We start from the raw sequence: 14,305 nt of genomic DNA on the forward strand, positions 1-14,305 counted from the left end.
TCGGTTTCTTCAGCTAGATTAACGTTATCAGGTCCAGTGTTAGCAGCAAGCATCATTGATCAGCTGCTGGCCTCCCAGTACACCCTCCTCAGCAGAGTCCACCCCTTAACGCCTGCTCTGGTCTCTCCTTAAAGCAAACATCCATATCAGTTCCAAGCAGAGGCCAGCTATCTTTTCAAGCTGGCTACTATGTTTTTGTAGTGGCAGCTATCATTTTTTCACTCCAATGTCTTGGTAGCCAACTCAACCTGAGGGAAGTTGACGAAGGAAAAAATAGCTGGTGCCACAAAGGCAAGGCCCCCAGGCCATTACAAGTCCTAACTAGCGGGCCAACCATTGTTTCAGGAATCCCACAGTCCACACTTTACTGGGGGGTCCCTCACCCTTGGCAGTAGACCTGAACTTGAAGTCTAGATACCAGTATTTCACCTGCACTGACTGATAGCCCAGAGAATCAGAGCACAGCATCTTTGAATGCACAGCTCTCAACAATTCAGCAACAGAAGCCTTGGCATCTTCTGGAACTTTCCTACTTTTATCTGTTCCTGCAGGCTCTCCCAGTCCCTGACTTACTTCAAGCCCTTCCATCTGCTTGCCGGTAACCCAATGCTTTTTTTGCCTCATACTTGATTATTCTTCTGAAGCCCTCTGTTCCCATCCTGTCTTCCTTGCTTTGCCCTGACATGAACTACCATTGTGGAATTTGCCTGCACCAACACTGGAACAACATCTGTCCTTGAAGTGACTCATGTTATACTCTCCCGCCATTTACACAACTTGGCAGTCAGCCTCTAGATCAAGGCTGGTTACAGCTGTTTGTTGGCCACGCTCCTGGCAAGCCTTTACCTGATATGTGGAACATCCTCAGCAGAAAATCACAATATATTACCAACAGCTCAAAGGATTTTTGTGAATAACTCCCACTAATATTAAGTTTAGAAAGTTGATTACTGCACTGCTCCCAGAGTAGTGCTGGAGCAAATATTTTTAAATTGCTGAAATTGCCAATTTTGCCCCTGACGATATCAATGCAAACCTAGAAATGTGTGATTCTGGGTTTTGAAAGTGAAGTTTTATTGCAGGATTTGAATTTGAGTGCTTTAGATTTGATGACGTCTCTGATTGCTTTGGCAAACATCAAATAAGAAATCTGGTACCATTACATGCTATCTACCAAATGGAACCAAACAGCCAAGTGCTAATAACATTCTGTCAGGGGATGCACTGATGCCCCAGTAAACTAGGGAGCCAGCCTCAAAATATAGAATTATAAATTCTGGGGCCTGAGCATAGCAATGTTCTCTCTGCCTGCAGTTCCTAGCAACTGATACTCGCATACTGCCTCTGACAATGGAGTGGCAGGAAGTCCACAGCTAATCTTCACAGAGTAACTTTCCATTTTAATAGAGATTTCTGGTGGTTTTGACATGAGTGGAAGCATCCACAGGCAGCTGCATTATATTAGTTCAGTCTATTTGTCCATCTAGCTAACTACTGACCACACTCTTATGTCATGCTAAACCACAGCTTAGTGTGGCAGAAATGAGCTACGGAATGCCTTTTTGGTGTGCACACTCCCCACTCCATCTCTCCTTTTCTTTCACAGTCAGGAACAGGAGTTAAGCAGCTTTCATTTTCATTTAATCACAACTTATCATACTGTCCAAACCCAGAACTCTAGTTAACTATTGTTAGTTTAGACAAGGCAGCTTCAAGGAGCTTGTTTGAAACCATAGTTCACTGGGTGACCTTGGGCCAGTCACTGTCTCTCACCCTAACAGGCTGTTGTGTGGAGGGGGAGAACCATGTACAGCACTTATATAAATGCCACAAATAAATAAAAATAAATCATCCCCGAGTATTAGCCATGATGGCTGGGGCTGAAGGGAGGAAGGGAGAAAGGTTGCCCCCCCCCTCCTTCCGTATCAATATCTAACAGCATCTATTGAGTATCATGTTGGCTACCCCAGCCATAAAGTTTGTGAGTTCAGGTGATACAAAGTACCATGAAGCAAAAGCTTCTGACCTCCCCTCCTCCCATCTGCATGGAAGGAGGAGAGGGGGAAGCACATAAACCCAGGACCCACTGGGTCTTGTTCCTCCTCATTCATGCCAAGCTGGTATGATTTAGCATGATGTCAAATGCAAACAATTTCTTCTTCGACTGGCAGCACCTTTCTAAAGTCTCAGGTACAGCTCTGCCCATCACCTGCTGCCTGATCCTTTTAATTGCAGGTGCCCCAGGAGTAAACCTGAAACCCACTGGATGCAAAAGCAGGCGCTCTACCATTGAACCTGCTCTGAACATTCCCAGTGAATGAACCTGAGATGCCCAGACTAGAAGACTGGGGGGAAATCAACTAGCCATGGGAGGAACAGCTGGATACTACACTGGGGTGAACATCTGAATATTCTGAAGAACTCTTGTGTATACAACTGACAGACGGATAGTTGGAAGACCTTTTTATTTGTTTCTTTTCCTTTGTTCTTTTATTATTTTCTTATTCCTTTAATATTTTTATCCCTTGTTATCTTTTCTTTTCCTTTATTGCTTTGTTCCTGCTTCTGCTTTGCTCTGTTCTTTCGTGTTTCTTGTTGTCATACACTCAGGGTTAATGGGGGGTTTGCATGTAGATGGGGGTGAGGGACCAAGAGAGTCGGGGGGGGGGAGGCTGGGAGGAGAAAGGGAAGCTCCCGGGAGAGAGCTGGAAGGCTTCACCTCTCTCTGTGTAAGATAAGAGTTAAGATCTACCTGTGAGAGAGGACTTTGCATTATTCTGCCTTTCTCTTTCTCTGTTTTCACTAGTTTGCTTTTTATTGCAATGTATTATGAAAGGTCTTAATAAAATCTTATTGGAAAAAGGGAACCCCCTCTGAACGTTGTGATCATTTTGCCTGGCACAAACTTTTGCCTGGGGTATCCCATTCCTCTGTCTGAATCTTCCCATGGGTCTGGACAGACACAGCAATCTAGTGTTCCTTCAAGAAGCCGAAGAATCCAAGGAATTTCACACCAAGTACATTTACGTATGTACTTAAGAGTGTCTCGCCTAACTACACCGTCTCAGACGTGACATAAGGGGCCACGTCAGTGGGAGTTGCTGTCATCATCAGGCTGCATACACATTTCAGCCTTTGATCACAGAATTATCTTCCATCCCTGTACTCATATACCACATTCACAACATTTTTTCTGGCAATAGTTATACGAGTGTTATGGGCATATGTACCATTGGGAATTATACTTGTGATTAGAAGCACTGGATTTGTCAGCCTGCTGTCTCAGCTAGTGGTCATAGGAATTTACAACAAAACACGGAATAGATAAAAAAATCAGAAAATGTAAGATATTCCCATAACATGATAGAAAGTAAACATGAGAAGCAGGGAAATGCATCGAAATACGTTATTGTTCTACAGCAAGCACCTATCATCTTCATCATATTATAAACTAATAGCAAACTCAGTTCTCCAACTGTGAGTTGGTAGAACTGCACCATACATGGACATGACGGAAGCGTTAGCAAGTTTGCAGAAGTATAGGAAAACCCTAGGAAAGAAACCCAAAAACAGCCTAATGAGGACTGAATATACTGAATGCTCATGAAACACTGTCTGACTGTTGCAGGGGAGGAATGGAAGACTGGGGGAGGGGAATTTAATGGAGTATCTCAACGAATCCTGAAGCTGGAGTCATAAATTAGGGGTTAAGTCACTTGAAGGTAACACCAAAGGGGAAATTAATATAATGTATTATTGCCAAACAAATATAGTTACCAAAAACAGTTTCTGCTGGAGCTCCTCTCTCTTTCTGCTCTTGGCTCCCCACCCATCTCCCAGGGATTATCACTATAACACCATCCTTATGTTCTCTGTAAGAAATATCTCTAAATTACAACAACCATTCTGGGTGATGGTCCAGATAGCTGGGCAACAAAGTGGCACCACCCAAAGACAGGTCAAGAACTTCTGTCCTAGGAAATATTGAGGGTGCCTTGGGGGGGCCACGTTCAAGTGCTTTTTTTTGTCTTGGTGCTTTCTTAACAAAACCCCACTCTTGACTGCTGAATCAAAGCAAACAATCTATGGGAAAACCCAAATTGCATGCTGACTAGAGGGATAAAAGAATGGACACGACAACTGGGATTTAAAAGGCCACAACTATACTGCATAGCTGTCAACTTCCCCCTTTTTTAAAGGGAAATTCCCTTATTCTGAATAGGATTCCTCGCAAGAAAAGGGAAAAGTTGACAGCTATGCTTTACTGATTTCAGATGTTGGTGAACCTTGGCGTAGGCACTGGGTGTGTAGACCCCTCAGCCCCCCTTGCAGGGGACTGAGGCATGACAGGGTCTGGCTGGGTTTATGCAGGTGGGCCGACCCAAAGGCTGGGGGAAGCAGTATGGCCCGCTAGCCAACAACCTCTGGCTTGCCCTCAAGATCCCTTTAATGGGGTACCCTGTAATTGTCACTGCAGAGAGGGGGGTGGGTCCCCACTCCACCCCCGCCCCGGTCAAGGATGGACTAAAGGATTCGGTCCAAGGCCTAAACCTAGTGCTACGGGGAAGGGAAAACCTGCTGGGCAGGGGAAATTCCTTCCTGGCTCCGAATACGTCAACCGTCAAAAGAGCATAGGAAAACCTGCAGAGGTAGAAAGGAAAAGATTGAAAGGAAAGGAAACACACATGAGCAGCAGCACGGATAAAGGGGGGGTGGGGGTGAGCTCCAAGGCCGACTGGGATGCTGCAAGCAGCGTTGGCTTGCTTTTATGCCCGGGGAGAGGACCTGAGTGAAGTCTAGGATTCTCAGGTCTGCTCCCCAAGCCCCGCCTCCCGAGTCGCCACGGATTGGCTGAATTTGAACTGCAGGCCTGGCAGTGCCCACAAGGCTCTATGGCGGCTGGGGAGGTGCGGCAATAGTCGCAGACATGTGGCAAGGCTCTGTGGGCTTTGGAGGTGCTGCAGGGGTCCACAACCACCACTCACCTCCAAAACAGGTAAGCAGCCATTGTCGATTGCTCTGATTCAGCATTAAAGAGTGGGTTTTGTGGGGAAAGCGCTTCCAAGGGAGGCCCCCTCAAACATGGTGCTTTAAAGCATGGATCTGTGCCTAGAAATTATGGGGCAAAAGGTTAAGGGTGGATGAGTCCCTAGATAACCAAACTGGCAGGTCCTTCTTTCCCTACCTGGGACCCTCCAGACATTGTTGGACACCAGCTCCCACCATCCCTGACCATTGGCCATGCTGGCTGGGGCTGATGTGATCTGGAGTCACCCATGCTTTAGTGCTATGCAGCACAGCCGATAAAACTTTTGGTGGAGTAGGGAATAAAATAGTTGACTTTTCATCCCTCCCTGCCTATTCCCATTTGGCTCCTGCTGCAAGCCTCTTAGAGCCCTGAACAGGAATGGGGAGGGATATGCTGCAATATGTGTTGCAAGTCTCCACCTGCAAGTATGGATAACTGGCAAGGGTAAGGCTACGATCACACCAAGACAAGCTGAAATATCATATGAAAGCACACAAGGCATTCTGTTTCTCCCCTCCCCGAATTGTGTTTTGTCAGTTTTGTGTGTACACATGCACACTGCCTCATTCAAATAAAGTTGAAAGAACATGACACAGGCTGCATCCTTGGGAAATCCTTGAGCTCTTGAGTGCAAAGGTTCCACCTCCAGCTGATGGAAAGGGGTCCTCCCTCTCTAGCCATCGGTTCATTTGATGAGGTGCTATGGAATGTATTAGGAGCATTCCAACTGCTCAGAAGTTTAAAAAGAAAAAGAATGCTAAGCATACAAGCCCTCAGGATACACGGGGTGTTGGTAGGAAGCAGTGAAGAGGAGAGAGGGAACAGCACTGACAGTAGAAAACTGTAAGACTTAAGAGTGCAAATGGGGATCTCTGCTTGTGAGAGAGGAATGGGTGAATAGGCAGTAAGGGGAGAGCGAACACGTGTGTGGGGGGGGTTATATTTTGTGGAAAGAATTCAAGTGCATATCAGAAATTTTGGTTTGTGCAACTGAAGTGGATTAAAGTGCTCCGTCATAATGCAACAAATCCACTAAACAACTATAACAGTAATGCACTGAAAAATGTGGGGTGAACAAATTAACAGGAATACCTTTGTGACGGACAGCTGAGCCAGACCAGAGTCTGGTGATGCAGTGCCTCAGAATTCCACCAGAGGGCTGGAGCCTCTCTCTGATTGGCTACCAAGAGGGGGGTGGAGCCAGCGCTTTGGGAGGGAGAATAAAAGGAGCCGTTTGAGAGAGAGGATTCAGATGGGGAGGTGGATTAAGAGAGAGAAGGAGAGTCAGGGATAGTCAGTTCTGGTCTGTGTGCGACAGCCACTCTGAGGAAAATATCTCCAGCTAGAGAAAGGGGCCTCATAGCTTAGATAGGAAGACATGGTGTGGAGTCTTGGGAGAGTATTCAGAGAGGAGTGAACTGGGGGGCTGAGTTGGAGAAGGAGAAGCTGTGAGGACACCGTCTCCTTGGGTCTCATGTCGTCAGGAGGAGAGAGATCTTCTAGGAAGAGAAGAATCCAAATCCAGTCACAAGGGGGGGGGGGGATCCTGGGTCTGTTATACTTCTAGAGGTACCTCAGGAGCAGCAGTGAGAAGAGTTTGGGGAACAGACTGGAGGTTCCACCTTCTTTAAGAACCAAAATATTAAGCTGTAGCACTAGTGCTATTTTTTCTAGAAAAAGAGGTCCTGGAGCTCACCATGAACTTCCCCCTTATTCTTTTAGAATGGCAGTGTTACCCACCTTGGAGGTGCTGGAAAAAGCCCAGTGTAGCACCTATGAAACAACCAAGTTGAGGAACTGAAGTAACCAAAGTGGAAATAAGCTGAACATTTGCCAGCTAGTCTAGAAACCTGTAACACCTAACTGAAGAGTAGGAACTGAAAATAAGCAACGGAAGTTTATTCCCCCCCCAATGCTTTTTATTGATTTTCACAAACATAAATAAAACTTAAACTTTCACAATCAACATTTTGTGTTGTCTTATTTACCTTGCACAATTTCGCACCCAGACTTCCCTCCTTCCCTGATACGGTTTTCCTAATTTTACATCTCTTGCAGATTCTTATTTACCCTCAATTCATATCACAGGATTTATATTAGCCCTGCTACAGTTTTTAAATTTCTGCAGTTAATTCATATGTATGCAACAAATTTACTCCACTCTTCTTCAAACTTTGTCCCTTTTTAGTCTCGAATTTTATAGGTCATTTTTGCTAATTCTGTATATTCAAAAAATTTAGTCTGCCACTCTATTAGAGTTAGGATATCCTGGGATTTCCACTTTTGGGCCACGAGGATCCTAGCGGCAGCCGTAGCATACTGAAACAATTTACGATCCTCTTTTCTCACCTCATCTTCTATTATCCCCAATAAAAAGCAACAGAAGTTTAAAATAAGCTCATGCGTAAAACACCCTCATTCTTGTAGATGGTAATCTTGGTAGCTGTTTTGACATTCTTCTATAAATGAGAAGATTAAGCTGCCCAGGGGTATGGAATTAATATATTGATGCTCTGCTAATTATCTAAGACTGAATGCCATGATTTATTCTTATTTTTAACCTTAGATCATTAGCGGACCTTTGAATTCTTGATTGCTAATGACTCTTAATGACTGGGGGCAGCTTAACTCTCCCATATATGTGTACACTATTGCTTATTAACCCCACAGTGCTCTAGATATAAATGTTGGACCTGAGATCTAGGTCCTATTACACCTGTACCTGAACCTGCCCACAGCTGGAATGCTGCTGGAATTCAGAGCTATTCTGTTTACACAGTGGCTTGATATATTTAGTAACAAGACCTATATTAAGCAGAAAAGGGCAAAGTCAACAACTAATTTTTTAAAAGGAATGTCTGGGAGATTATTAAGAAACATCTGTGTATGTGTATGCATGTGTGTGTGTGTGTGTGTGTGTGTGTGTGTTTTAAAAATTATAAATAGCAGGGTCCTATTTCCTTTGCCCATTAAATTGCTGAATAGCATGGCAAAGTGGCAAGCCATGATTACCAGGCAACTGATCATGTGGCATGCAAAGCAGATGTTATACTACTCTGCTGCCACCCTTCCTACCACCAACTATAATTCTTAGGTAGGAAGTGCATCTCCAGTTAGGCAAGACTCCTGCCCGAAATCCTGGAGAGCTGCTGCCAGTCAGTGTTGACAGTACTAAGCTAGATAGACCAATGGGCCTGACTTTCTGTAAGGCAGCTTCCCATGTACCTAATGTTCTAAGCATCTTCGGAAAGCGATGCAATATCTAATTCAGGCAAACTTTTTTTTTCACTGCAGAGGGAGAGCAGTGGGGTCTTTAGGGCTGGACTGCAAGAAATAATACATATGTTTAAAAAATTGATCCTGCATTTCTGTTGTTACATATTCCAGAAACTTAAATGGTGGTGGTTTCTTACAACAGTCAAATAGAATTGCACAGCACCATGCTTTTTGATGAGCTGATAAGGTGTTTTTTTAATCTTTACAGTACAATGAGTGGTAATAACTTAAGCAGCTGTGCGGCCAGGTCTTGTCAGTAATGGTCAGCTTTTCCATTACAGAAGAATCCCTGTGGTGTTAAGGGAAGAAAAGTCTGAGGCTTTGCATCCACGTGCACAGACATTGACTGCCGGATCTGGGACAGCGCAGCGCCACGTGCCGAAAGCACGGCTGCTTGAAGGGAGCAAGTGGCCACGGAAGATATGATGCCACTCTCAGACTAGTTAAAAAAAGACCAAAGGAGAGTAGTCTGTTGGCTCACAGAGACAGGCTAAACTTTCTGCAGCTGAAACACTGCTGTAAAAGTTTCCTTTTGCTCCCCCCTTCCCCAAGCATTGAAAAATCCAAGGCAGGTTTTTAAAAGTTAAGGATCCACTGGAGAAGAGAGCCTGAGAGACCTATGGACTGTTTGGTCAAAACTTACTCAGGTTGAGAAAACAAGAGTAAGAAACAGGTGGTGCAGGCAGTGGAACTGGAAGACAGGAAATGGAAGGCAGGAAAACTGAGCCAATGGCAGGCACAGCCACCTGCTTTAGGTTTGGTTGCAATCCCCCTCCTTGCTAGGCTTGTCCCATGCCTTGAAAGCATGGCTCAGAGCAGTTTTGCATTTACTCCACAGCTTTACCCTGGAAAAGATGCTTTTTACTGATGAATCAGAACGAACAGCAATCCATGGGAAATGCAATTGCCATTTGGTCTGATTCAGTGGTAAGTTGCGGGTTTCCCCAGGGGAAAACGGTGGGGCAAATGGAGGCATGGAGAAGCCCTAAGACTAAGGAGGAGGGGGAAGGTGTCAGGCAATTTCACCCCTTAGGCTGGTTGTAAGTAGCAAGGCAGGCAAGTGAGGGCTGGTTAAGCAAAGGCGGAGATTAGTGGGGCTGTGCCCCACGTGCTCTAATGGACCAGCCTCCACAGCCTGCAGAAGAACCAGGGCAACCCCCAAATCCCAAGAAGTCAGACTAAACTTCACCCAACCTTACCATCCAATGTCGATCATGATGACTCCACAACTTGCTTCTCTCCTGACTCCTGTATTAACCATACCTTTAAGACAGGAGCGGGGAACCCTTTTGCTGTTGCGAGCCATATTTCCTTGGGGGTAACCTGTAGTAGGTCACATGCTGGTGGTACATAAAGCCACAACCAGTTGTGGATGCAACAGCACCTTTTCCTTCCTTCTCTGCCCATCACCCTTTTTTCTCTCTCATATCCCATTTTGTGCCTTCTTGTCACCCACATGAAACTAGGCCAAAGACCACTAGGGCACGGGATAAAACAGACTGCCCATCCCTGTTTTAAGAGCCATCAGTGATTGGTTTCCATACTCATTATGAGACAGGAGGCCTCTTGCAGTCCTCCTGCTGTGCTTATGGTCTGATGCAGGGATGGGGAACTTCAGACCAGGGGCCAAATTTGGTCCAGCATTCCTCTCTATCTGGCCCTTTGGATTCTTCCCCAGTCATACCCCTCACTGGCCCTGCTTCACCCCCCAAATGTTTTTGCCTGGTTGGAATGTGTCCTTGAACTTTGATACAGTAGTACCTCAGTTCTCAAACGAAATCTGTACTGGAAGCCCATTAGACTTCTGAAACGTTCGAAAACCGAGGTGCGGCTTCCCATTGGTTGCAATGGCTTCTTGCACTCAGTGGAAGCCAAGTTGCACGTTCCAAAAATGTTTGAAAATGGAAGCATTTACTTCTGGGTTTTTGGTGTTCGAGAACCAAAACATATGACAACGGAGGCATTTGGGAACCAATGTTCCACTGTAATATGTCTTGCTTATCTGGATGGAGGACAGAGATGAGCGACTGAGTGTTGTAAAGACCAAACTACTCTCCAATGCTCCAATTTTCCTTTGTTTGCTCTGCTCACTTTTGCTTCCTGCTTCTGCCCACCACTGACATGTGGCCCCACAAACATATGCCAGAGGGAAATGTGGCCTTTCAGCTGAAAAATGTTCCCCAACCCTGGCTGAAGCGGAAATCACTCCAAGGTGATTTTTCCTTGGCTTGTGAGAGTGGTCACCATCTGTTTAGAGTCCAAGTTGGTGTCAGGCAATTCCATCCCTTAGGCTAACTGAGTCTCCAGGGCCTCAGGCAAAAAAATCCCCCAGACCTGCCACCTGAACTCTTTTCCCCCAAAGTGGAGATACCCAATATTGTGTGTGTGTGTGTGTGTGTGTGTGTGTGTGTGTGTGTGTGTGTGTACCGGTATTCACCATGAAGTTGTTACAGCAAGTGCCACACTTTTAACAGTTAGGTGGGAAAGATGCCGGTACTGCATACCTTTGAATACCCCCAGGAAAAAGCACAGGATATACCAAGATTTGAGCCTCTGATCAAGGATGAAGCTAAGCATAGGACAGTGTGAACTGCAGGGAGTTTTCCTACCAGTTTCCAGTTCAATTCATGAATGCAAGACACATTGTATGGATGCAACAGGCACCAGATCAACCAGAAGCCTGTGCATGTTCTGATATATACACAAGCCAAGGCCTCTGCTCCTCTACCTCCTACGCAGATAATTTATTTCCCATTTCCTCCCACCCCCAAAGTATGATTTTTCAAGTTCCTAGGAAGAGTTAGGTCAGTGCAAACTGATTCATCAGGGTAGATCGGAATGGCCTTGAATTAACCTCATACACTTCAGTCCTTAGCAAATGGAAAAGCAGTAGGCAGAGAAGCTGACTTGCATGATTAAATATATGAAGCATTCCAGAGAGAGCTGACCTCTGTCTAGACATCCATCTTTTCCTCCAGTCTCTGCTCTGAGAATGCAGATGTGGCCCTGGGGAAGCCAGTGACTACCCAAGCCACCTTGGACATTCTGTGACCTCCCCAAGTTGAGTCATCTCCAAGAGAACCAGGGTGGAATGCAAAAAGCCCACACTTTCAAGGAAGAGAGCAAAAGGCAATCTAGTCATGCTTGGTGCTTCTCTAATACAACATCCCCAAAGAAGCATATGGAGAAATCTAGGGTAAAGTACAGTAATACGTATCTCACTGGCACTAAGTGGATCTATACTTACTCCCTTGGGAAAGATGGCCAAACCACCAAGCTAAGTTGAACTCGGGAGCAATAGGCTGTTCCTCCTTCCATGAGAATCCAGCTGTTGATTGGCCAGCCCTTGTGAGAATCATGGAACACCTCCCTCCTACCAGCTGTGCAGAGTGATTTGCACCCTCTTTTTTATTTTGCACCTAGTCAACCTGATTTAAATATAAAAGCATTGTAGGTATCTTTAAATAAAAGCCAACTGGTGAAGGGGAAAACCCTCACTGGAATCAGAGTCAGGTACGTGTGTTAGAAAAGAGTCAGTTGAGGAGGAGAGCTTACCCTAGAACAGAAAAGTCCAAACCTGGTTGTGGCATGAGGGGCATCCGTCTTCATTCATACATTGTCAGGTGAAGAAGCATCTATATTTACCCTACTTACAATGTATTTTGTACATTTTGCATAGTGTAATATAAATAGAAGGAGCCTTGCCTTCTATCCTCATCTGACCAATAGAGCTGCTCCCGCCTGCCTACTCCAGGGTTTAGCCCTGAATAATGATTCTGGGATCCTGCTGTGGAAAACACCTACCCTAAATCTGCCTACAGATGCACCCCTCCCCTGCCACTGACTTGCTTTTAGCATCAGAACCCAAGTTTGCAAACACGGCCTAAAGGTGCATCCTACCTTAATCCATATTTCAGTATTCATTTATTCTAAATTCTTCTAAATGGAATTTGAGAACTGTGCACCCTGACTACAACAATGGTTTGCCAAAAGAATTGGAGGCAACTTGTTCTCACAGGTCTAAGCAGCTGACGCTTCAGGGGCTAAGCCCTGCTCAATACCGAGCTGTGCTTACCTCTATTTGGTTGAGCAGGGAGTCATCAAACCTGAAGCCAGGGATTCTCTTTTCACTGCAGACCACACCCACATCCTCGGTGTGCTTGCAGTCTGATACGCCCCAGCCGTTCGAGGTGCAGACAGCCAACGAAGCCTCTCTGCCATTACAGTGGACATTGTCCAACCAGATTCTGCCTACAGAGGAAAGACGAGAAATAAAGATCGCGAAACCTTGCCACACATTTCGATTACTGTGGCTGAGTGGTCATATATTCTCCTTCCAAGATATCAGGGTGCTCCAACTTTTCATAACAAGTGGGCTGCAAGAGTACTTTGAGATGGAACTCCGGGGGGGGGGAGGAGCAAGGCCAAAATTTGACAGCCCCTCCAAGGAAGAAGGTGCAAGGCTCTGGCAGGGTCCTAGAACTCTACCACCTTCTTCCCAAAGCTGTCAAAGCATTAACTAGGCTTTGAGAAGGAGCCTGGAGGACTCTAGGACCCTGTCGGAGCCCTCATACCTTCTTCCCAAAGCCCAGTACCTTGCTCACCTGGCTTTGGGAGGGCAGTGCAAGGGCTGTCAGGGCAGGGGGCATCAAATGTTGCCAAGAGCTGCCAGAAAAAGGCCTGAGGACCCCATGCAATATATATTGAAGGCCACCAACCTGGACAGCTTTCAAAGCAGGATAAGGCCATACATTGCTGCTAGACAAGATTGCTATATAATACCTCCTGTATCAGCATGTCTCTGAATACCAGTGGTTGGGGAACATGAACAGGAGAGTGTGATAGTTCTCATGTCCTGCTCATGGGCTTTCCAGAGGCACATGACTGGACACGGAACAAAACCCTCACTCCCCCCTCGTTTCTGTGTCAATCATCTGATGGTGCTGTATCAGTTTACAAGGGTCAGGATAAAGTGACCTTTATCACAGGTTCCTCCCATTGAAACCTGCAAGAGTATCACTTCACAATGCAGCAATGTCACTAAATTCCACTAGTTTTGCTGATTAGTCCATAGCCTCCAATTATCCAGGCTGAAAAATCATCCTTCTATATTTAGCAGCTTTCAAATCTATCCAAAGGCACCAGCTACTCAATAAACAGCTGTAGAGGGGGGTTCAGTTTAACCACTGACTGAGTCATCTAAATGGAGAGGGGGGTATCAGGATGTGTGGTATAGCAGCTATAGTTTGGGACTTAAAGCAGAGAGACTTGGGTTAAAACCACCACTCAGCTTGGCTTACAGTACAAGGTAACTTTAAGCCAGTTGCTCTGTCTCTCTCAACCTAAGCTGGCAGTGGCCCTATCATACCTCAGGGTGAAGTGAGGTATGTCTTCAGGCAGCACCATGAAAGGTGGAAGATAGATAGGCAGCAATTAGTTTCTGAATGGGGCAGCAGGGATTTTTAAAGTACTAGCCCTAGCTGGAGTGGAAGTGGGATGCCACTTGGGCAACAAAAGGGTCTAACCTACGTTGTAGAAACTAAAAAGGTGGTAGCGTCCTGCTATGCAGTGTAGGACAAGGCTCTGGTAGGATTCAGGCTAGATGCAGCCCTGCACTTAGCTCCAAAGTTGCTCCAGCAATGAACAAGCTGAAACCCAGCCCTTTTATAGCAAGCCCACCAGGCTGCTAGCAACCTAATTGTTGATATCACCTGTGCTGCAAAATGCCGCTCTAATTAAAAGGTTCCATCCCTCTCTAGTAATCTCCTACTTCAACAGAGCATAGGAAGTACAGGCCTTCTACAGTCGGGTCAGAGGATAGCAATGGGGTGGTAGTCGGGCACAAGTCAATTGGGAGCTGTGCCTCTGGGGCTGGCCCTGCCTGCCTTTCCCTTTCAGGTTCAGAGCTCTTGCCTCCATCACCTGATGGAGAGGGACCTGACTCCTAGTCCCTGGCAGGTGGGGCTGTGTACCACCTCAAGTTACTTGGAGGGAGGGTGG

The 14,305-nt window shown here is 45.9% G+C and overlaps 1 protein-coding gene across 2 annotated transcripts in view; it reads right to left on the reverse strand.

Moving 5' to 3' along the window:
• The window catches only part of LOXL2 (lysyl oxidase like 2), an 80,342-nt gene that overhangs the window by 50,830 nt on the left and 15,207 nt on the right, over window positions 1-14,305 (reverse strand). For both annotated transcript variants that reach the window (XR_014520215.1, XM_083480505.1), the window contains exon 3: window positions 12,381-12,556. Coding sequence is in view for 1 of the 2 variants with exons in the window: in XM_083480505.1 (XP_083336631.1) it covers window positions 12,381-12,556 (176 nt within the window). In the remaining variant the exon portion in view is untranslated. The remainder of the gene's footprint in view (window positions 1-12,380; window positions 12,557-14,305) is intronic.

Source organism: Podarcis liolepis, assembly GCF_965112155.1.
Source record: "Podarcis liolepis genome assembly, chromosome: 16".
NCBI lineage: Eukaryota > Metazoa > Chordata > Lepidosauria > Squamata > Lacertidae > Podarcis > Podarcis liolepis.